General features: G+C 39.7%; 1 protein-coding gene across 1 annotated transcript in view; it reads left to right on the top strand.

The window, feature by feature from the left end:
• Positions 1–25,077, top strand: part of Wdr24 (WD repeat domain 24) — a 54,229-nt gene that overhangs the window by 26,567 nt on the left and 2,585 nt on the right. Inside the window, exons 6-13 of the mRNA XM_089636396.1 lie at positions 6,272–6,360; positions 12,995–13,154; positions 16,185–16,342; positions 16,974–17,163; positions 18,076–18,320; positions 18,395–18,528; positions 19,933–20,192; positions 23,511–23,668. Of these exons, the coding sequence (XP_089492522.1) occupies positions 6,272–6,360; positions 12,995–13,154; positions 16,185–16,342; positions 16,974–17,163; positions 18,076–18,320; positions 18,395–18,528; positions 19,933–20,192; positions 23,511–23,668 (1,394 nt within the window). The remainder of the gene's footprint in view (positions 1–6,271; positions 6,361–12,994; positions 13,155–16,184; positions 16,343–16,973; positions 17,164–18,075; positions 18,321–18,394; positions 18,529–19,932; positions 20,193–23,510; positions 23,669–25,077) is intronic.

Here is a 25,077-nt window from a genome sequence, read left to right as displayed (position 1 = left end):
ATTGGATTACGCATGATCAAAGTGATGCAAAATTCACTCGCCGTCAAAGCACTTCGATAATGCACGGATGGGTTATGTATCTGCACTGCTCTAACACGTAATTTGACGTTAAGAGTGTAATCTGTCTCGCTCATGTCACCGTTTCGGCTCCTTCGGGCTGTCTCGATACCGCCCGATGCTGTTTTAGTAGTATGGTAAAAGTTGGTTCTGTGCATATCGGGGTATGCACGACCGCTTGCTCTTGCGCGGGATTTTTTTACTAGAAGATAGCTCAAATAATGACCTGACGGGAATTACGAATTTCTTACATGTATCACTGGGGCACAGATGTCGTTGTAATTTGTCATGTGGAGATTGAAGACAAGCAGTGCAATGCACAAATGCACGTACCAAGGAACCGCCTCTGGTAAAAACATGCTCTTTTTGAAAAACAGTGCCATCTGTTGGACGTAAAAGCAAAACACTCTATTGTTTATACGCTAGTACATAATATTTTTTAAAACTACTCAATAGCAAGGACATTTATTTTTGGTAAATTCAAAAATTAATTTATTCAATCTTTAAGTATTAGATACTTTGCGTTATTTACATAACAGATAGAGTCAATCAACTTGGCAATATTATTATTGGTACATATGAACAGATTATATGGCTCCAATTAAATATTTATCCACTTGTGTGTAATATCTTTGTTCTTATCTTCGGGTTGTTATGATATAGCTGCAAAAGACAAAGTCTGAGCCCTCTGTGAAAACAAAACCTTTTGTCAATTGTCTGAATTATTTACTGACTTATGAACCCGTGTAGTTATAACTGGTTCAATAGAAATCTCGTATCCACACATCAAACAATACGGTTTATTCTAGTCCGACCCTGTACAACTTGACACGCTTAATTTTGCAGTCGGTTGCATCGCTAGATTAAAAAAACATCATTAGCTCCTCCTTTGGCCGCTTGTAAAGTTGAGTGTGTCAAACTTTACTTATTTCATAACTTGACAGGATAACTTTTCAGGCAAATGTTATGTTTTTTTTTATTCTAATTCATCTTGCCTTTTTTCATTTAAACAGGGTGTTAAGGGACTTTACTTGACTTACTTAGTGATTCCTGACATTATTTAGATTTAAAAGTGTTTTAACAAAAAACATTAGTATTAATAGGACAGCTAGGGTGTGAGCGATAGGGCGGTTACTCGGCTGAGTGACCTGTGGACTTGTTAATGATTTTTTTTTTAATTTTTTGGAAAAAAAAAAATATATTTTGAAAAAAAAACATCACAAAAGTCACCGAAGACCAAAATTTCATAAACTTTTTTTTACTCCAAATGTCAGGAATCACTGGTTTTAGTCAGTCAAGTACGTCCCTTAATACTCTGTATATTATCTTTTCTTGTACATTACTTTGTTGTTTCTTGTCCATTTACAAACAATAATGATATTTTTTACCATTTTTATCATTGTTTGTTTTAGACAATGCAAATTGCAACATTTTCATGTTTTAGGTGATGCAAAGTGCAATATTTTCTTGTTCTAGATGATGCAAATTACAACATTTTCATGTTTTAGATGATGCAAATGCAACATTTTCATGTTTTAGATAATGCAAATTGCAATATTTTCATGTTCTAGATCAAGGCTGCCCAACCTTTTTAATAGTTGGGCCAAATTGACGATTTTGAATCACTGGCGGGCCACTGAATACCTGACGGTTCCTATTTCCATAGGGGGGGGGGGAGAATTTCTATAAAACATAATTCCTCACAAAAAAAATTCAAAATGAGTGCTCCCCACCAAATATTTGAAATCCATGGGGGGGGGGGGTTGTTACGGAACTTTGCTGAAAAAAATTTCCGCGCACCCAAAAACATCATATGTGATTCCCCACAACAATTTTTCGAATTCCATGGGGGGGGGGGGGGGGGGTGGCTACAAGATTCCATTTCGGACGCAAAAAATACTATATCAGAACCGGTGTATTTTTGTTTAAAAAGTAAGTTCAACAGGTTAGATTTTTTCGTCACTGATTCTCGTTCTGAGTAGCCCAAATAGCGATAAATCGCCTTCGTTGGCAACACTGCTGACCGCGCGCAAGCGGCATTGTTTGTTTTACCGCAGGCCCGCGACACTTTTTCAAATTGGCGGATTGGCGGGTTTTTTGAAAATGGTTCACGCGGGCCACTTATAATTCGTTCGCGGGCCATAATGTGGCCCGCGGGCCTGGGGTTGGGCAGCCTTGTTCTAGATGATGCCAATTACAACATTTTCATGTTTTAGATGATGAAAATCGCAACATTTTCTTGTTCTTGATGATGCGAATTACAACATTTTCATGTTTTAGATGATGCAAATGCAACATTTTCATGTTTTAGATTAAGCAAATTGCAACATCTTCGTGTTTTAGATGATACAAATTGCAACATTTACATGTTTTAGATGATGCAAATTGCAACATTTTCATGTTCTAGATTATGCAAATTGCAACATTTTCATGTTTTAGATGATCCAAGGTGATTTAGACTTAATTTTAAATAAATTTATTGATTAAAATGTCATTACGGCAGAAGCATTTATCAATCTTCTCACATTATAATATCATAAATTTGTATAAACAATATTCGGATTACTGTCATAATGTGTAATAATTAAATATTACCGCCTGGCAACAGACTATTAAACAAATAGAAAAGATAACTGACCTTCTGATTTACAGTGTTTTATTTTCAGTGCATATTATTATTATTATTAAAAAATATATATAAAGGTCGCTTAATCATTTTATCTCTGATTTTAATATCAGTTTTAGCCAGGTATCGAAAGTAAAGCACTCCCATAAAATCATACGACATGCATAACATGACCGAACTTACCATTTTTTGGTGTTCTGTCCCATAGTCAAGAAGGAATGCATCAGGACACTAAAATGTCCAGTTTTCCGAAAGCTCAAATTGAGAGCAAAAGTTTGTCTTAAAAATTAGTTATCCTGGAGCCAATGCCCAGAGATGGTCAATCTGCTGAAAACACAAATTAAATAAATTCTCCATATTTTTGTTGCACCAATCCCATTTTTTCGGTGTTTCTAATCCCATTTCAAACATGGTATAGAATGGTAGATGCTCTCAGTATCACCCCGGTGAAAGACCACCTCTCACAATCGAAACGATGCTTAAAAAAGCCTATAGCCATTTTTTGTGACCAGTAATAGTGACAGTGATAGTGTTAGTAGATTCGTTACTTTCCAGCCTTACTCTCCCCATCTCCTTACCCTCCCCACTCCATTCAATATCATGCCATAGTCGCACTGACTCCGTACAGTCGTCACTCATTCATAAAAAAAAATAATTAAATAAACATTAACTGTCTACCAATCTCCTGTTTTAGTGACAAAAAAATTTGATCACATTAGTCATGCATCACCTTATGATATAAGTACAAATAATAATAAGTCTCGCTTAAGTTCATTGTTCCCAGTGCAGATGTGTTTGGCATTTGTGGGGTATAGATATGTATATCAGACCTGATAACATTTATACAATGAGATATTTAGCTGTTGTGACCAGTTACTGTAGGTGTTTAGTCTTGCATGGTGCATTGAGAGTAAAGGAACTTCCCATTGTGCTCTCAATTTTAGATTTATGAAGTTTGTGCTATTTTACGTGTTTTTTTTAATAATTATAACCTAAATCATCATCAGGAAACGGATAGATAAATAGGTGTGTATTTTATATAATTTATTTCTTTTTAATTTAAAATGTTTATTAGATTATTACAATAATATCTTCTATTTATTTTAATAATACAAAGGTATTTGTCACATATCTCAATAATAAATGGAAAATGATTAGTAGAAATGAAATTATTCTTCCTACAATAATATTTGTTGTTTTATAAGTGTTATTTATAGTTTTATCAAATGTTTTTGTACACTAAAATAAAACTTCATTTAATTTTTTTTCTTTTATAAATTTTGTGGTTTACATCGGGCATGATTTCAAATTACTGCTATTTATAGTTATGTTTACATTTGACAGTTATTTCGCCTTCCGAAGGCATTGTCAAACTTTTCATTCCACAGAAGGCGATAACTGCCACGTGTTGAAAATAGCTGTTTATTACAAAAATTTTAAATGTATTGGAAATAATAATAATAAACACAAAAACAATATATAAAACTTCACATTTAAAAATATGATATATCTAGACTATTTTTAATGATCACTTCTAGCTGTTCGAAATTGCATCATGTAAAAACGTCACATTTCGCACATCCAGCATTAATATGCAAAAAAATTTGTATAACTTTATATTTATTCATTTAAAATCGACCACGAGTAAAACTGAGAAAATTCGTGATGAATGAAAAATCAACCCGTAAAACACAAAGTTTTTTTTTTACTGTATTGCATCTGTTTTTATTAATATACCTATGTATTTAATAAAATATATTTTTTATGGGTTTGACTGAGGATTCAACCTTCCTCCCTAGGGACTGGTGTCAACCGCGCTAAAGACTGTGCCAAATCCCGATTGGGTAGGACCGGCATTTATTTTGTATTTTAACTGCTTTAATGTCATCCGATATCAGATAAATGCGTATATGTCCACATGTGTATACGTGATTGCCACCAAAAGTTGATGGAATGCAGTTTCATCGACAATGAGTCTTTCTGTCGAGTTACAGCTCGATTGGATGTCGTGAAGTGGGTTAATTTCCACTTCCAAGATTTGCATTCATTAATTCGCGAAATCAAAATCGAAATTCAATTAGATGTATTTAAAAATAATTGCCAGGTTTATCCTTCATAATTAGGTCATTTATCTCTTTTTTGAATTTGAAATGGTGCGCGTGATTCCTGTTTTCAAATCACTCCGAATTTTTTTTAAATTACTTATGTCACGCATTCTATAAATACCATAGAGCAACAACATGTTACAATAATATCTTGGGATCAACACACTGTGCATAGTGTCAACAAGTGTATTGTTTAACCTACAAATTACCTGTACATATTTAAAAAAATATCTGCTATCTCTTCATCCTGTTGTCGAACTTAAACGTCAATGGTTTTCAATCAGTATATTGATTCATTATTATCTTGTTTGCAGAATGTATTTCAATATAGTTTCATTTAGGTATGTAAAATATTATAAAATTTCTTACACTAAAAAACTTCATGATAGTAAGAAAATAATCATAAATTTATTTACTAAACAAAACCACGCAAGTATGTAGTGTGCCACCCGATTTTACAATTGCATCATGCAAATTCCTCTTAGTTTTGTTAAAATATTTTATTGGCATGTCTAGAATTTTTGATATAAGATTTTATTGAAGTATATTTTCTTCTTTTACTTATTTGTGTACGCCCAGATTGTTTTAAACTTTTTTACATAAGACATTTTTTACTCTTTCTCTTTCGCCGGTATCAACTACTGTGATCCGTTGACCTGTTCATGTCAACCGAGTTTCTCACTGGTACAACGGTGTGGAGGGCGTCAATGCTGCTACTTCATCTGAGCAGGATCCATTTAAACACCTGTAAATCAGACTCAGTATACCTGCATTTCTTTGTGCATTAGAGATGGTGGTAACCAAAACAAACTTTTGTCCATTGCGTAAAGTTAAGCAGTTTAATCAATTAATAAATTTTGTATTTTAGGGCTCCAGAGGTGGCTGCCAATTCAACCTTTTTTCTTTTTATATTATGGTGGTGCGCAAATCCTTCGTTCGCAATTGTGCGGGGGTTGAATGCGGTGGTGCGATAAAGACTAAGACAAACAAAAACGAATTGAATTTGCCTTAGTGTTTGCAAGAGGAAATGATTGGGAAAGGCCAAAGACTTACCCTGGTCTCGTCCTCCATAAGCCGCTGGTTCTTTACACTTATCAGCTTGCATACAATTAAGGGCAATTCCCTTTTAACATTCGCTCACTTAACACAAAACAAAACAGTGACATTCACTGCGGCGGGTAAAAACGTTTCACTGGACGATTGTGATGCTCCAAAAAAACAGTCACAGCCGAGTTCGACATATGCGGGTATTCACAAAAACACGAATGTTCGCGGTAAGATGCAACGATAACAATGCTCCTTGTCTTTGGGCCCGGGTCAAGGAAAGGGGACAAGGGGCAAAGGGGGGGTGAAGGGTACACATGCGCATACATATTCACGCGCAACTATATTATCCTTGGGGAGGATAGAGCCCGTCATGTCACGGAAACTTAGAAGAAACACGGACCGAAATGGAAAATAATTGTAATTTTTTATTCTTCAGGTGTGGGACATCCATGGGAAGCCGTCTCTAGAATATACAATACACACAATCGCCTCAGTGGGACATGTTAAGTGGAGACCTCAGAGAAAGTAAGTATTATCTTTTTATTAATCTTTATTAATTACATTACGTTGGTGATGCACTGTGCCTGTCTCACTACGAACCCCTGCGTTGAGAGCAGGCGTAGTTTTAACATAAGCAGTTAACAGGAAAAATAAAAATTGCACTCAATATTATTATGTAATGATAGCGTAGGGAGTGTGGCGAACCCATCGCTCAGGAAGTGGAAACACGACCTGCAATAGCCATCCCAAGCTAAGGTGTGAGATACCGTGCTCAGGGCTGAATGACACTGGGGAACAGTGTCACGAACGGTTCCTCCGAGACACAAGGTCGCATCTCGGAGTATACAGACCTTACCCCAGCATTCGGGGCTCTGCTGGGGTGGACCTTTTATTTCCCTAGATACTCGTGGGACCAAATATGGACTGTAAAAACAAAAACCAAAACAACACTGACGAGGGACCTTTAAGGAACCTAGGGGGAGTGGAAGGAGGAGTTGAGGCCGCCTCGGTGGACTCATCCCTCTTGGGGCCTTTGAGGAACCAAGAGGAAGTGGAGAGGAGAGATGGGACCACCCTGGTGGACTCTTCCCTTGAGGGGCCCTCTGGGAACCATAAAGAAGGACCTCCGACGGACGCAACACGGCGGGATCCCCCAGGGGATCCAGACGTGGAAATGCAGGGACCATCAGGGGACCTGGAAAATAACTTCTTTAAGAACCCCCGACTCCAACTGGGGCCCTCGGGGAACCAGCGGAGAGGGGGGGACTTAAAGAAGAGACTCACTCCAACAACCACCGCTGGGGAAGACAAGGTAAAGTCCCTGTCAGACGATGTGAAAAAAATTCACATCAGTGGGAAGAAACTCAGTGGGGCTGCGAGGAGAAAACTCAAAAGAGAGAAGCAGGGGCGGCAGGAAGGAAACCGGGAACAACCAGGGACTGTAAAAGTCCGCTGGGGACAACCAGGGACCTCGAAGGCCGGAACCAGGCAAGGCAAACCAGGGACAGACCGGAAGCTAACGGGGACCGCAGAAGGTAACCGGGAGCAACCTGGAACGCCCGGGGAAAAGAAGGCTGGGAAGAGGAGAAGAACCTCACCAGAACCTAAACCCTCGGGGCTTTCACCGGGAAATTCCAGGAAAAAGCCCCGAGGAATTCTCACCTCTGCTACCTATGCGGAAGCCGCTGGAAATAAAATTCGAGTGGCTGTAGTACATAGGAACAGAGAGGAAGAATTTACAAAAGAGCAGGAGGCCCTCGTGAGTGAGGCGGCCGCGGATCTGATTTTGAGCATCCCAAAGGGGCAGTTCAAACCCAGATTCGACGAATGCTTCACTCAGAGGGGCGTCCTGAAAATGACCTGCTCCGACAAGGAGTCAGAGACATGGCTGAGGGAGATGGTGCCGACCATACGGAAATGGCAGGGCTGCGACCTGGAGGTGGTGGGGTTGCAGGAACTGCCAAAGTACGTAAAGGTTATGGCAGTAATCCCCGAAAATGGAGCAGTAAGCACCGAGAGGTTGCTACAACTGCTGGAGAACCAGACTCCCCGGCTACACACAAAAAAATGGATCGTCCACGACTCGATCAGGGATAAGAACATGTATCGCCTGATCATGAGTGTGGACGAGGAAAGTGTGAAGGTGCTGAGGGAGATGGGGATGACGGCGCATGTCGGGATAAGGAAGGCCACTTTCACAGTGCGCTCTCCTAACACCGAGGAGCGTAAATAGGAGGAATGACTTAAGGATTAGGCAGTAATGGCTAAAAACTTACAGTTCATTCAAATAAACTTGCACCGCAGTCCGGCAGCGACTGCAGTGCTTAGCAGTAGAGTCACTCGGGACAGTGTGGACGTCGCGCTGATCCAAGAACCCTGGACTTATAGGGGGAAGGTCAGAGGACTAAACATGAACCAAGGTCTAATCTATTATAACGAGTCGGGGGACAGACCCAGGGCCTGTATTCTCATCAGAGGGATACCTGGCACACTGCTACCCGAACACTGCAGTAGGGACTTAGTGGCTGTGAAGCTACAGGTCACGCTGGACCAAAGAAGCAGGGAAGTAGTTGTGGCATCAGCATACATGCCCTATGACTCTGTGGAACCACCACCCTCAAGGGAAATAACGAGACTCGTCCAAGACTGCAGGGAGAAGGGTAGGGAACTGATACTCGGAGCAGATGCTAACTCGCACCACACTGTGTGGGGGAGTACGGACATCAACAAACGAGGACAGGACCTCCTGGAATACCTGATGACAGTGAACCTTGAGATTCTTAATAGAGGTAGGGAACCCACCTTCGTTATAAGTAACAGACAGGAGGTGATAGACCTGACCCTAGGAACATTAAGAGTCTCAGGATGGAGAGTATCGGACGAACCATCCCTGTCGGACCACCGACACATAGAATTTAAACTAGAGGGAGAAACAAGCAAAACGGGGACCGATACATATAGGAACCCAAAAGCAACTGACTGGACTAGATACTCGGAGGAACTAAATATAGGAATGACAAGATTCCCAGCTAAATACGGATGCCCCGAAGAAATTGAGGACGCAGTAGAAGTACTGAGGGACTCAATGATAAGGGCATACGAAAATAGCTGCCCTCTGAAGACAAGTACCAGGGACCAAACACCGTGGTGGAGCAGAAGACCGCAGGAGCTACGGAAAATAGTAAGGCAAGCTTTCAACAAGGCCAAAAAGTCAGGAAACTGGGATGCCCACAAGCAATACCAGAAAGAGTACAAGGTGGCAATCCAGAAAGCCAAAACATGCTCCTGGGAGAAATACTGTGGGGAGGTGGAAACCATCCCACAGACTGCAAGAATCCAAAAAATTCTTGCAAAAGACCCAGGGGCAGCAAAAGGCCCATTCAAAAAAGCTGATGGAGGATATACCAACAGTTGGGAGGAGGAGTTGGAGGTACTGCTGGGGAAACATTTTCCCGGCTACAAAAAGTTAGAAGCAGATGATACCGGTCCACCACCAGCCCGAGTTACACGGGAAGGTAAGGACTGGGACACTGCGGCTAAAATAGTTACTCCCTCCAGAGTTAAATGGGCAATCAGAGGGTTTGACCCTTTTAAAAGCGCAGGAGAGGATGGAATCTTTCCGGCACTTCTACAGAGGGGCCTAGATACAATCCTACTTCCGGTGACGAAGATCCTGAGGGCATGCTGTGCCCTCGGATACATCCCCATACCATGGCGGAAGACAAGGGTAGTGTTCATACCCAAACCGGGGAGAGCTGACTACGACCAGCCAGGTGCATTCCGCCCAATTAGCCTCACCTCATTTCTTCTGAAGACAATGGAGAGGCTAATGGACAGGTACATAAGGGACGGGGCATTGAAAGAGAAGCCCCTCCACGAGTTACAGTTTGCTTACCAAGCAGGTAAGTCAGTCGACGCGGCACTGCACAGGTTGGTGTACAAACTGGAGCAGGCACAAGCGACTGGGGAACTGGCGGTAGGGCTATTCCTGGATATAGAGGGAGCATTTAACTGCACCACTATTAAATCCATTGATGAAGCGGCAGAAAGACATGGACTCGACAAAACCACCAGAAGGTGGCTGAGGAACATGCTCTCAGGCCGGATACTTACGGTGACAAGGGGTGAGGTAAGCATCAAAGTGCTGGTGACACGAGGGTGTCCACAGGGAGGGGTCTTATCACCCTTGCTGTGGAGCCTGGTGGTGGACAACCTCATCCGGAAACTCAACAACAGGGGCCTATATACGCAAGGGTATGCGGATGACATGGCAACCATAATAAGGTGTTGGGATGCAGACACAACCCGAGGCCTTATACAGTCAACACTGGCAACAGTGGAAGAATGGTGTGAAGAAACAGGACTGTCAGTCAACCCAGACAAGACAGAACTAGTAATCTTTACGCGTAAAAGGAAACTAGAAGGATGGAGCAATCCAACCTTCTATGGAAAGGAATTAGAACCCTCTGACACGGTTAAGTACCTCGGAGTCATCATAGATGCCAAACTGAGCTGGAAAAACCAGGTGGAAACTGTAGGCAGAAAGGCCTGTGCTCTGATGTGGGCAACTAGGCGAATCTGCGGCAGAACGTGGGGTCTCAAACCTAAAATGATGCAATGGCTTTACACAGCCGTTGTAAAACCAAGGATCATGCACGCAGCCCTGGTCTGGTGGAGGAGAACAACACTGAAAACAGTGATGGTCACACTCAATCACATACAGGGACTTGCATGCAGAAGCATCACAGGAGCCATGAGAACCACTCCAATACTAGCCATGGGAGTGCTGCTGAACCTACCCCCACTAAACATAGAAATAGAGGGGGCGGCGATGGCGGCAGCCTACAGGTTACATTGCAATGGCCAATGGAGAGGAGAGTTGCCCAGAAACAGTCACACGGAGATAGGAATAAGACTGAGGGCAATTAGTCCGACGGCTGGGATGAAGCAGGACGGCAAACAAGCCGAATACTTCTTCGGACAGCTGTTTAAAGTGACGTACCCCACAAGGGAGGAATGGGACACGGTCCCAGGTCCAAACTCCAAACAGGAACTAATCTGGTTCACAGACGGGTCCAAGATGGAGGAAGGAACAGGGGCCGGGGTCTGTCTACAGGGATCTAAGAGGGAACTCAGTATACCTCTAGGAATGCACTGCACTGTGTTTCAAGCTGAGATGAAAGCCATCTTAGTCTGCGCACAGGAGAATATGAGTATCGGGTACAGAAATAAGAACATAAACATATGTTCTGATAGCCAGGCGGCCTTAATGGCACTGGAAAGTAACCGATGCGACTCCAGACTGGTGATGGAATGCAGGACTATCCTAATAGAACTGGCGACCATCAATAAAGTAACCCTGCTCTGGGTACCAGGACATAAAGGTATTGAGGGCAACGAGCGGGCTGACGAACTAGCAAGGAAAGGGGCGAAAGCACCACTTGTGGGATCTGAGCCGGCCGTAGGAGTAGCAGCTTGCCACACCAAACTACATATCAAGAGGTGGGTCAAATCCCAACACTGGAAGGAATGGAAGAAGGCACCCGGAATGAGGCAATCTAAAGTACTCATAAACGGACCGGACCCTAACCGAACCAGGCAACTACTCGATATGGACAGAAACTCACTGAGGGAACTGGTAGGACTATTAACGGGACACTGCCATCTCAGGAGACACATGCAACTGTTGGGAGTGGAAAACACCAACATCTGTAGGAAATGTGAAGAGGAGGAAGAGACTCCAATTCACCTATGGTGCCAATGCCCCGCTCTGCTGGGAATAAGGCTCAGATACCTGGGAAGACACAGTGTGGAACCAGAAGACATCGCCACATATCCAATGACAGCCCTGGTGAACTTCATAAAAGGGACCGGGATACTGGCAAGGGAATGAGGTAAAATGGGAGATAGTACAATGGGCCTATGGCCTAAGTGCTCGCGGGGAACGTAAGTAAACCGCCTCCGACTATAAAAAAAAAAAAAAAAAAAAAATTATGTAATGAGCAGGCAGCATTCTGCTGATGCACTCATATCTGATTTCACAACAAGTTTGACAGTAATTGAGTTGTTTTAAGTTTGAACTAAGTCCTTTCTTTTCTCCAAATTTGAATCCAATAGAGCTTTGAATTGATTTATATTTGTTGCATCGATGACATGTTGTGGGAATTTGTTCCAAGCATCCACTACTCTATTTGCAAGGAAGTGTTTTCTAGGATTAGATGCAAAAGGCGTTTTGGTAATTTTTTTTTGAGTGTCCACGGAGATTTATATTTTTATTAGTAGTGAAGATTTCTTGGATGCAGGGGAACTGTAATGTCCAGATAAAATTTTGAAAGTCTCAATCGAGTCACTCCTTTCTCTTCTTTCTTGTAAGGTTGGTAATCTTAGTTCCTTCTATTACATTACCTCAGCATCGTACCACAGAATTACATATTTACAAATAGGTTTTAATAAAGTCGTTGAAGATCCAGTGTCGGATTTATATTTCAAATAATTTGTGTTCTGTTTAATGTCAGTGAAAGAGCATTGTATAGTTTTGTTGTAAAGTATCTAAAATTTATATCTTTACATTTATCAATGATTCATCTTGACTAAGTGTTCGCCATTTTCAACTTCTTGTCTTTTATGTGGAAGAATATTTTATTTTATTTTATAGGAAATTATATTAAACCCATAGAATGGATAATACATCCTTACACTTACCGGAGATTTGTGCTAAAATGAATTCAATTTTTTTTATAATTTAATATAATAAGTAAATTTTACACAAAAAGAATATCACTAAATGGCCTTAATGACTCTAACTTCAGTTTATTGAGTCGTAAATATTACTAGAGTAGACTTTAATTTCAGATAATAATTTAATAGTTGGGTTGTGGTGTGTAGGTACAATATTAAAAATTTCATTCAAAAAATGTAATTTTTTCAAAGATATAGTTGTTTAAAACGAAATCCATTTTCTCGAATGGGACCGTTGTTTTCGCCCACATGAAGTGTGATAGCTAGGGCAAAATTAATTTTTAAATAATTATCGTCATCTCATAAATAATTGCCAAAGTTGCCTCTAAAATTGTATAGCTAACACTTATTTGACATTTAAAAAAAAATTGACCCCATTAAATATTAACATTCACCCATCTAATTTAATGTTGTTTCACAGGTATCACATAGCAAGCTGTGCACTAGTATTAGACTCTAGCATCAACGTGTGGGATATACGCAGGCCATACATACCGTACGCAACATTTAACGAGCACAAGGATGTCACAACGGCGGTAGCCTGGAAAGGAGACCCTGATATATTCTTATCCACAAGCAGGGTAAGCTAGAACTTATCTACAACTCTTGCTTAGGTACCTATTATAAATTATTTGTTTTGGCAATAAATACTCTTGCTACAATATACATATATTCTGGCAACACCAACATGTCAATTTCAAATAAAACACTTTCTAAACTTTTCCGTCCCTTCAAAAACTGATCAAAATTTCATTAATATCAATTACATGGCCATAAGCATTCCTTAAGACATTTTTATGCAACTAATATCATAGCATGTTATAATACATTTGATTACACACACCATTGTGCATTTTTATGCAACTAATAGCATAGCAAGTTATATTACATTTGATTACATACACCACTGTGCAAATAACTATCACTCAGTTTACTTTGTGATAAACTATTATAGAATGCGTTTGTGACTTCATAATTTTTATTTCATATCTCGAATGCGGTGAAAGGACTCAGTGTTGGTGCAATAAAAACAGATTACTGTTTTTGTTACATTATTTAGTGTTTTCTGAATATGTTGCAATAATTAGATTAACTTTATGTTATGATTTGAATTTTATTCATTTCACAAAGTTGTCTGAATATATTGGTTTTTTTTTTAACTTAAAATCCATGATGCATTATGTCAGCACTAAATAGAGTTCTTATTCATTTTAGCCTTTTAGAACAAGTTTCTTGTTCGTCTAAAATCCTTGTTATTTTTTCTTATTTTTGAGCCTATCCTCTTCCTATTGAAAGTAGTCTATCTTCCAGGGTGTCTATCACAGTTAAATCGATAACTTTACCATATTGGATCGATAGGTATAAGTACCCATGATTTTATACATATTTCTTGAGGACGGTTGCACATATTGATATCCAGACCGATGCCGATAAACGCAATAAATCAGAATTCAAAATTTGCTGGCAACTGATATTCCTAAAGTTAAGATGGTTATGTAAAAGTTAAAAATACTAATAAAATGTTAATGTCAAATTGAAATACAAGTCAAACTTGGTTATAACGATCACGGCAATATCGAGTTCATGGATATAATGAGCAATTACAAATCGATATTTTAATTCAGCCTTATCTTCATATAATTGTTGACTGTTATAACGAGGTCCATTCACTGATATACCGAGCAAATAATTTTGTCAACACAATTTCTGAATACATGAATGGGTCGTTGGGTCTGAAAAAATAGTTGGGAATTATTCAAGAATTTCCTATCCCGTTAGAGACGGATAATAATAATATTGGACAAATTGTATAATGCCGCTTTTTTGAGATATCACCTCAGGGGCGCTTACATATTTTTATGGCACTACCTGTGTAAGATTGTCGGCTATGTGAACCATTGCTATCCATCGGGCACTATGTAAAATTGTCATATAATCTGCGGAAGTCATTCATTTTGAGCTTCGCAAATTTGTTCCCTCTTTACGCCTTCTTTTGTATTACAACTCATCGTCAATTTTGTTTTAAAAACCAATAAATATGTTTATGAAGGTACATGATTACGAGTACTTACAACCCTGCAGGGGGTAAATTTATGACAGTGATTCACAACTTTTTCAGCAGAGGGGCTGCTTTGCCTATTTTTCAAGCAGACCGCGATGATCTGTTGATTTTTTTTAAATTTCGTGTTATTCAAACCGGTTCTTCAAATTTGGTTCCATTTAGGAAATGCAGACTAAAATTCTACAAAAAAGATGTTCTCAGTCAGGGTTTTCAAGAATTACCCTAAATATTTAGATTTTTCTCTAAAGCCAAGTGGGCCGTACATTCATGCGGGCTGCAAGAATGGGGCCGCCGGTTGTGCATCACTAGTTTGTGACAAGTAACATTTTAAAGCTGAAAACAAAACAATCCCACAAGCTAGTTATTTATGTGATTATATAAGTGTGATTTTACAAGCGGTGGGTACAGTACGCATAAGCTAGTGATAATAAGACAATTTAGTAAAATTTTCTTGGAAGCCTTAAACCAGGTAATACTAGTTATAATGCGTTGATTATTTTAAAGAGGAAGTTGACAAGCATGAAAGCAAAATTTTTAAAACAATCATTGATAACAAATTTGAATAACAAAAATGCATTTTTCTAATTATTTTTAATAACTACTCGCATTTTTAAAATATTCTGTACTCTTGTGAATATATTGATAGTATAGGCAGGTAGGTCGGTACATACGGCTTTTCAAAAACCTATTTTGGATACACGTATACACGGCTGTAAGGAGCAAATTTGGTCGATCCCTTCGTGCTCGTTATAACCAAGTTTGACTGTATTAACTTTAATATCCATTGGCAATTCGCATGTACTTTTTGACACTAAAAAAGGGAGTCAATTAGTTCATGAGGTCATTAGTCATATGTAGTATACGGCAAAGCTGTAGCAAAATGAAGAATTCCAAAAACTTATTTTTAGATCGCTCTCCGGTTTTAGTCGAGACGGATTGCTGGTCGAGCCTTACCCCTCGACGGCGGAGGACGTAGAGATAAAATATTGAGTTCTCAGAGAAAACTTTTTTTATAATACATCAATAATGTTTTATTGTTGACAACATACTCGACTCCTCACACGCTAAATGCGGGAAGCTATCTAAAAATAAATATTTAGTAGGTATGTGTTTTTTGGTGTAAGTAATTTTTCCCTATATTATGGCACTGGTTTTGCCCCAGCTTTGCCGTGTCCTAATCATAACTAACAAATTTTGTTTGTCAATGCTGGAATGAAATGAATTTATCGCGTCTTAGATGAATTAATTGAGTCCTTGGATCGTGTTTATGATTTCTTTCATATCTAAGAGCTTAGTTAGTTCACCCCCATGCATTAATAAACCAGTTATTTGGCATAAAGTTATGCATGTTGACAGCTTATCCGACACCTTGGGGACCGTGCAAAAAGTGGCGGCTTTCGTCTACCGACTGTCGGAATCATATTCTGACCGTGCTCGCAAATATCGCTATCTGACCATAGATGACGGATTTCATCAATATCGTATTGAAATAGACCCCTGACAAAGGTAGCATTGAAAGCTATTTTAATATAATAATATTTGTGTTCAGGATTGCACTCTCTACCGCCACATGTTCAAGGACGCCACCCACCCCGCTATGTCTGCCAACCCCCAGGGCATCAGCCTCAGTGTGAAGGGGGATGTGGTCTATACCTGCAGACAGAGTACGCCCTCATCCTTGGGTGACAAGATACAAGGCTTTATCAAGTAAGTTAATATTTATGTTCGGGATTGCATCTGGTTCAACATTTTACCAGCCCAGATATCTGAGCTTTCTTCAATTCATTGGCATCATGAATTCAGCGGGCGGGTATGGGTACTGCCGCCCCGAGAACCGTTCATTGGATAACCAACACCTCTACCATAGGTAACCCGAAGTATTTTTGCTGCGTTTGGTGACGTAGCAGGAGTACTCTGGTTCTTGGGCTGAGGTTTGTACGGATCTTGGTGGCGGATCCGTCTGCCCACCAGCTGAACGGTGGATCGGTTGAGGGAGACCCTTTATTATTATGTGCAGAGCAGGCAGCATTCTGCTGATGCGCTCATATCTGATTTCACAACAAGTTTGACAGTAATTGAGTTGTTTTAAGTTTGAACTAAGTCCTTTCTTCTCTCCAAATGTGAATCCAAAAGAGCTTTGAATTGATTTATATTTGTTGCATCGATGACATGTTGAGGGAGTTTGTTCCATCCTTTGACCTCTCTTTGATTCCTACTTTTAATTAATTGATGCTTTCCACTCCCAACAGTTACTTGTATCTTCTGGGGTGGCAGTATTATGTAATAGTCCTACTATGTAGTTCCCTCAGTTTACTAACTTATTGTTTATCTCTTTCAGTCGCCGCCAGCCCACTCCGCAATCCGAAGCCGAGACCTTTCACCTGGCCCGGAGCGTGGTGAGGCGATGGGCCGGTCAGCCCAGAAGAAGCTTCCTGACCTGCGCAAAGCAGTACCTCCTATCTGGCCGATGCCTGTCAGCTCTCTGTGATCATAATGCGCAAGTTGCCAGGGATGTTGGCAAGGTTCAGGTAACTCATTTTACTTTACTTTCTATAGTTCATTTTATTGACAAAATCAGAATTATTTCTTATTTTGGATTTGACAAATTGAAAGGAGTTGCTTTTCGAGATTAAAACATTTTGAGATTCCATTGAAATAAAAAGATCCTACCGATGATACCAAAAGAAGCCAATGACATTACAGAGTGCGTTGTGTCGTAAATTGCAGTATTGCTAACTACGGCTAGACAAAATAAGTTGAAGCTTTTTCACTCTAAAATCTAGAACACAAGGGACACTGTGATCGCAATAGGCGAATCAAGAGTGGACTGTAAAAATTAATTGTGAACTTGGAAGTTGACACAACTTTGGTTGGAGATGGTGAACATGAATTAAGGAAGGAATCCGACTTACCCCTTTGATGTTCTTCAAAGATGTTGATGGTGGGTTTCACTCACAGGAGATATGATTTATTTCACGCACAAGCTTCCAGGTTAAATACGAAAGACACTGAGAGAACCGAATATATTCACTGCACGGGCCTTCTACCCTGAGTTGATATCAATAACAGCACTGAATACAAATAGATGTTCATCAAACAGGCTCCATCAATAAACTGCTATTTTGAAATTTACTTTTATTGTTGTAAAATGTCACACAAACACGTGGGTATAGCCAGATAATGATAGGTACTTGTAGGTAAAAATGGGATGGGAAAATGTAAGGACAATGTTAATGGAAGATTAATAGTTGCGTCAACAGATACGGTGAATGCAAAGCATGTATGGAGGTAAACGCTTCTGGTCCATATGTTTATAATCTCATTGGTATTAACCATGTTAGTTTAATGCTCGTCAGGTGTGATTTCTGTATCAGGTATTATGTTCAAGAATCTAAAATCAAATTGTTATTATTTTTTAACATGTTTATCTATGTTAACAGGTAAGCCTGGTCTGGTGCATCATAAAGACCCTGTACGCCTCCAAGACAGCGCCCCCCAGCCAAGAGACTGGCAATGCGGCAACCAACGGCCCCGTGGCCTCGGGGGGACGCCACGGGGCCGGCGAGGAGGCCTGCAGCAGCATCGGGGGAGGGAGCGCCGGGGCAGGGGACGGGGAAAACGGGATTCAGCCCCAGATGGATCAAAGAAGTGTGAGGAGCGAGCATGTGTTAGCCAACGCATATAGGTAATATATTTTTTATAACATTATATTATATCGTAGACAAGACATCCATTAACTCAAAAGTTTGTTTTTTCCAGTGTGGTAGATGATGACACAGAAGTAGACGATGGCCTCTCCTCAGAACATACATTCAATAACAATGGAGTATTAGGCTTCCCAACACACAATATCCACATCCCCAAGGGACCTCCCACCGAACTAAATGAAAATGGTATGTTATCACCTCTGTTTATTGTCATAAACTATGCTATTTCAATCATATTGTTTAATTTAAAAGATCTGTTGAAATGAAAATGATTATTCATTTTTAAAAAGATTTGTACATAATTATGTTCTTAAGATTTTACTCACTAATTGCATCAGATTGTCAATAGATGTCACTATTGTTGCTCTAATTTATAGATAGAGCAATGTCGGTACTTTCTGTTTTATCATTTGGTACCATTTCCTGTTTTTTTCAATACAGAATCAAATTTTCTCCCTTCTAATTTCTAACTCTTAACGGACAACAGTTTGTTACCAGGGCATCTTTCTGTATTATTATTATTATCTTGCATTTGATTGGAACGATAAAAGTGATTGACCTGTAATAACAGTGCCTTTTATTTAACACTAAGATGTGTCAAACGATGGCATATTTTTATTTTGTTGTTTTCTTTTGAGGAGACGGTAACTAACCATTAACTTTAATTTCTGTTGACCATATTAATTTACTAATATTTATAAATTACTTATAAATTTTTGCTTTTGGGTAATCTAAGTACCTTTTTGTAACTTTTTCTTATGTAATTACTGTACAAAAGTCCTAACTCCCCAATTGCAGAGTGCAGGATATGTTGCGAGGTTGAGGGGAGTATTGAAGGAAATAAGGAGGGGAAGGTTTAGCTATACAGATCTGGTCATTAAATACGGCTGAAGCCATTTCAAACATCATTTCGATTCCTAGTGAAGCAATACTGAGAGCAGATAAATATATACTCTTATGTACATGGTGTCCGGAAACTAGTGGTACAAGCGTTGAAATAAAAATCTACATCACATTTAGAGTCGATTTTGTGGTATTTTTTTTTTTTATTTGAGCTTTCGGTTTTGAAAAAATCGTGTCCAGAGTTGTAATTTTTTATCAGCTGTTTACTACATTTTTAAATGCGTCGAAGCGTAGACCCAGCTCCAAAAGTTTATCTTTTAATTCTCTCATTGCTCAAATTGAAAAAAAAAATTGGGTTCTTAATATGACTTAGATTCATCAGTTTCCCTCTTATACTATTAGTTTCTGGACACCGTGTACATACCACTTTAATTTATACTGTGCATAATAATATGATGAAACCAATTTAAAAGTGTACATTTAATATAGTATCTCTACAGTAAAATTGAAACCTAATGCTACGTATACATACATGAGCCGAGCTGCCGAACTGAACCTCAACTTATGGGAAAGGAACGAAGCAACCGCAAATGGCGCGAAACGCCGTTTGCAGTTGCTTCGTTCCTTTCCCGTAATTCGCAGTTCGGTTCGCGTTTAAGTTTGCAAATGTATATGTACCATAACATTAACATAACTTAACATTGCTCAAGGGTTTTATTTATTTATTATGTAAATTTGGTGTACTAGGCGAGCGCAAATGGCTGACGGCCCGCCACCTCCACTACGTGGACACGTCGACGCAAGACTGGACCCTTCAGGGCGAGGCGTTCCCACTGCGGGCCCCGGCCGCCCCGCTTGAGCTGGCAGCCCCGCTGGTAGCGCCTCCGCTGGCCGCGCACCCGCTCTCAGGCTCCGGCTCCAGCAGCACGGGCCTCAGCCACCAGAACAGCAGCAGCTCTCTGCATAGCACAAGCACATATAGTCCTCAACATCCCGTTGTTACAACGGTAAGTTTTTTTTTACATGCTCAATCATAATATAGAGTGGGCTAGAAAGACGTGTGATTTTAAAATCACCATTCCTTCTAAACGGTACACGGGAGTGGTTCGCTGGTTTTAGAGATTGGTAGCTGCTCGGTTCTGGGAAATTGTATAAAGAACTATAACAAAACTGATTCGTGCACTGTTGCTAAACGTTTATTTCGCTGAACCGTGTCCTAGTGAAAGTGTGATTAGGTTGTGGGTCAGAAAGTTCGAAGCTCTCAATTGTAAGCCTGCAGGCGCACAAGGTCAACTAAAACAGACGAAGCAGTCAATAAAGTTAGAACTTCCATTCAACGCAATCCCAGCTTCAACGGAATCAGCGAGATCAATATGTAACCGTTAATTCTGACCAGTACACAATAGTGACGAGAATTTTTCTTTTAAAGAATTTAAAGCCTATAATAGCAGGACATATTTTCAACAAGATGGCATGACATGCCATACGTCGAATTTGTCACTGGCAGTAATAAACGAGATGTTTGCAGGAAAACTCATATCGCGCAGAGGAGAAATACCATGCCCCCCCCCAGGAATCCACATCTGACTCCCCCTGACTTCTGTCTCGGGAGATACATTAAAAGTCGAGTTTATGCAATAATCCAACTATAATTGCCCACTCTTTAGTTGGAAGTAAAGTCGAATTTAACTCTTCGATCAGGTCCCCCCTTTTAAAAATACATTCAGATTCAATTGAAAAAATTTTACATTAACTCCCAAGACACGTTAATTTTAAACTCGGTATTCCCATTGAAACTATAATTATTTGATGAAAGATTTAAATTTATTAAAACTCTCTGATCGAAGGATTATATCCGACTTAATATTTATGTTAAAAATTGTAAATGGTAGTATAGACATCCCGGATTTACTTAACCTCATTGAATTTCATATAGTACCTACGAGAGCTGTTCGTTCCAAAATCATGTTTAAATGTAACAATACCAGGACTGAGCATTTCAAACACTCGCTTGTACCTAGCTTACATGAAGTTTAATAGATACGCAGATGTGGCGGATCTATTTGATTGCACGGAATGTAGATACAAGAAGATGATGCTATCATGTCTTTTCAATCAATACTAATTTAACCTGAGTCTTTTTAACTCCATCTAGAGTTTCTGTTCATTTTATACTTTGTGATGATTTATTTGTTATGGTATGTTTATACCGTTAATATTAAATAAATACAAGGGAAGAAATGGCTGCTATTCCAAGTGCAATATACCAGCAAGTTTTTACAAATTTGAGGTAGAATTTGAAGAGTGTTTGCGTCGTGATGGTTCAACCTGGACGATGTTGTTTTTAAAAAATAAATTTTCCAGTTGTCTTATTTTAATGTACATAAATGTTTGTTTCGGTAATATTAACTGTTTATTTTAATTATTCAAATCCACCCAACTTTCTGTCCCATCCTATACTGTGATTTAAAAACTTTATGTATAAAAGTTTGTTCCACTTAAATATTTGGTACCGCACCATTTTCAGCCTGCAGCCGTGGGCATCTACAGACTGGTGCAATTTAAACACTCCATCTTATTAAAATTACAGAACAATTCACGGCCTCCGTGGTAGAGTGCTTACGATCCTTGGCAACAAATCCAGACGTCACGGGTTCAAATCCCGGCGTGGGCAAGTAAATTTTATTTGATTAATTTGTGTCATTTCACAATTTATTCATCTAAAATAATAATAGTATATTTCCGACACCTTTCAGAGTGGTAGATACTTTCAGCATTACCCCGGTGAAAGACCATCATTCAGAATCGAAACATTGCTTGAAATTACTTTAGCCGTGTTTGGTGACCAAATCTGAATAGCTTAATAACTTCCCAACCTTCCTCTGCCCCATATCATCCCACTACCTTTAACCTCACAACATATCCCAATAATTGGGGATGCCTTAGTCTCACCGGGCAGTTGAGAGCAGTTGGGACTAAAAATAATATTGACGAAAATGTATTTTTTTTTATTTTTTATTTTTTTATTGTGAATACCTCACAAGAGTCCCAACTGCTCCCGTCTGGAGCCAGTGAGACTATGGCATCCCCAATTGGGGGATGTTGTGAGGCTGAAGGTAAGTGGGGAAGGGAAAGAGGAAGGTGGGGAAGTACCTGGCTATTCAGATCTAGTCACTAAACACGGCTAAAGCCATTTGGAGCAACGTTTCAATTCTGAATGGTGGTCTTACACCAGGGCGATACTGGTAGTATCTTCCACTCTGGAACGTGACGCAAATATACTATATATTATTTTAATTAATTAATTGTGAAATAACACAAATTAATCAAATAAAATTTATTTGCGCACGCCGGGTTCGAACCCGCGACCTTCGGAATGGCAGTCCAATGCGTTACCACTGGACTATGCCGGCCGTCAATTACGATGGCTTATTTCATAGCTCTGTAGCTCATGGTGAAAATGATAAAACATGGGAATTTCAAACAGAAAAGCTATGCTATTTGTTTCTGAAAACAGATTTTATTTTATTTTTGCTGCTTTATTATGTCGGATAAACAAAAACAAAACATGCATTTTCTATAAAGCAGTATGTATTAGGTCTGTTAAATTAAAACATTGATGGTAGGTCAATCACATTTAATATCCACTTCCTTTCCTTGTATAACAATAAAACAGAAAAATGTTTCGGTCACAATCTGTTCGTTGAGTTCAAAAATGAGAAAAAATATATAAAATATAGTAAATGTTATATGTATCTGCCTTAATTTGCAGATTTAAGTGTTGGGAACTCTTTGTTAAAAAGTAAAAGGTTCTTTTTTGTTGTTGTTAGTAAAAGGTTCTACTTGTAATTGTGTTAAATTAAAGAAACTGGGAGACGACCTCCGTGGTCGAGGGGTAAAGCTCTCGACTAGCAAGTCAAAGGTTGCAGGTTCAAATCCCGGCATGCGCAAGTAAATTTAATCTGATTAATTTGTGTTATTTCATAATTTAAAAATAATATGTAGTATACTTGCGGTACGTTCCAGAGTGGAAGATACTCTCAGTATCACCCTGGGGTAAGACCACCATTCAGAATTGAAACTTTGCTTTAAATGGCTTTAGCCGCGTTTGGTGACCAGATCTGAATAGCCAGGTACTCCCCCACCTTCCTTTACCCCATCTCCATCCCCTCCTCCCAACCATCAGCCTCACAACATACCCCAATTGGGGATGCCATAGTCTCACTGGCTCCAGACAGTTGGGAAATTTAAGGAAATCTTCATATTACATATAATAATTATTTTGTTCGGACCTTTGTAATTTTTACACTGCAATAATTCCTCAGGTGGAGGACCAGCCATCTTCAGTCCTGACTGTCACATCGCTGCCGGTTTTACCTACCTGGGATCCAACGCACATAGTCGTGGAGGCTTTAAAGATGCATGCCGACTTGGGAGATGTGCAGACTTCTGCTAGTGTACTTCTGGCACTGGGAGATTTGAGGTAACTTATCAATTATTATAATTTAGTTGATTACTAGTTCTTACCTGTAAAAATCACTGCAGAACTTTTCTTATTTCACACTAGTGTACCCGCAATGCTTCGCTATTGCTGATGTCTTTCTCAGACGTCTCCGACTTCTTCCACCATTCACTACTGTATACCACAATGTTACTGTTAGAAAACTACACTACATGACTTTAATTCGACTTCGTATCTCATTCCGGTGCAGAAATATTGCGTTAAGTATTCCTCGGGCGTCCCCGACTTCTTCTAATATTCAGTCCACACTCTAAACACTCCTGGCACTAATAAAACACACATACGCAGACTGAATTTTTATATATTACTAGCTGACGTATATCCGGCGTTGCTGGGGGTTATCCTTAAGAGATAGACATATACCATCGAGGACTTTTCTGTAGGCCTTTTAAAGATATTCAATTTCGTAGTACATTATTTTGATGTATCTCTTGAGGTTAGCAATGTAAGTACCAAAAAAAAACTTTTACAACTTGATTACAGAACATCGACTTTTCTCTACTTTCTATAAATACAATAAGCATGTATTATATATATAAACCTTCCGGAAGAAAATCTCTAAATTATTGTGAAAACCCTATCAAAATCCGTTGCGTAGTTTAGAAGAACTAAGCGCACAAACAGACAGACCTGGATAGCGATTTTGTTTTATACTATTAGAGATACAAGCTGACGTGTACCCGGCGATGCTTCGACTTTTCTTTACTTTCTATAAATATTTGGGGATCTGGTAGCGAGACAAATGAAAGATGTGGTTGTTGTCACAGCATTTATTTGAGTGAGTCAGTAGCGCAGTTGTGAGATGACTCCGGACCGATGATGATGATACACGGCGATGACGGCGATAGAGTGGTCGAAGCGGTAGTCGAGTCGACACCATGGAGACCGGACTCGTAGATGTGTTCAGACCGGCGAAGGTGTCGCAGGGTCTAGGGGCGTGAGGAGTGCAGACCGGGGATGATATCCTGGGCCAGGGCGCTGATGCGATCCCGAGGAGTGCATGGTAATCCGTAGACTGTGCAGCACCGGGGCGCGTAGGTATGGTAGGTCCGTGTAGCGGCCGGCTGCCTCAGTAGGCAGCAAGCAGTCGCAGAGCTCACAGGTTGGTCACCATAGAACTGCTAATTGATGACTGACTAAGTACCTTTCCGCTGTCTGTGTTTTATATGTATAAGGTGAAGAACGTTCCCAGACATTCCAACTGGAATGTCTGGGATTCCAACTGGAATCCCAGACATTATGGCTACAAACATTGCCAAACAAACCTCTAGGCAATGGCCGAAATTTCCAGTATGTTCTATGACGACCTATGTACTTGATACCGTCCGACTCGAGTAGTGGCGTACCACTACAAATATAATATGCATATA

The sequence above is a fragment of the Hesperophylax consimilis genome, chromosome 10 (genome assembly GCF_061612785.1).
Source record: "Hesperophylax consimilis isolate HC1 chromosome 10, BYU_Hcon_1.0, whole genome shotgun sequence".
Taxonomy (NCBI): Eukaryota; Metazoa; Arthropoda; class Insecta; order Trichoptera; family Limnephilidae; genus Hesperophylax; species Hesperophylax consimilis.
The sequence above is the reverse complement of the archived record's forward strand: the minus strand, read 5'-3'. Positions and strand labels throughout refer to the sequence as shown.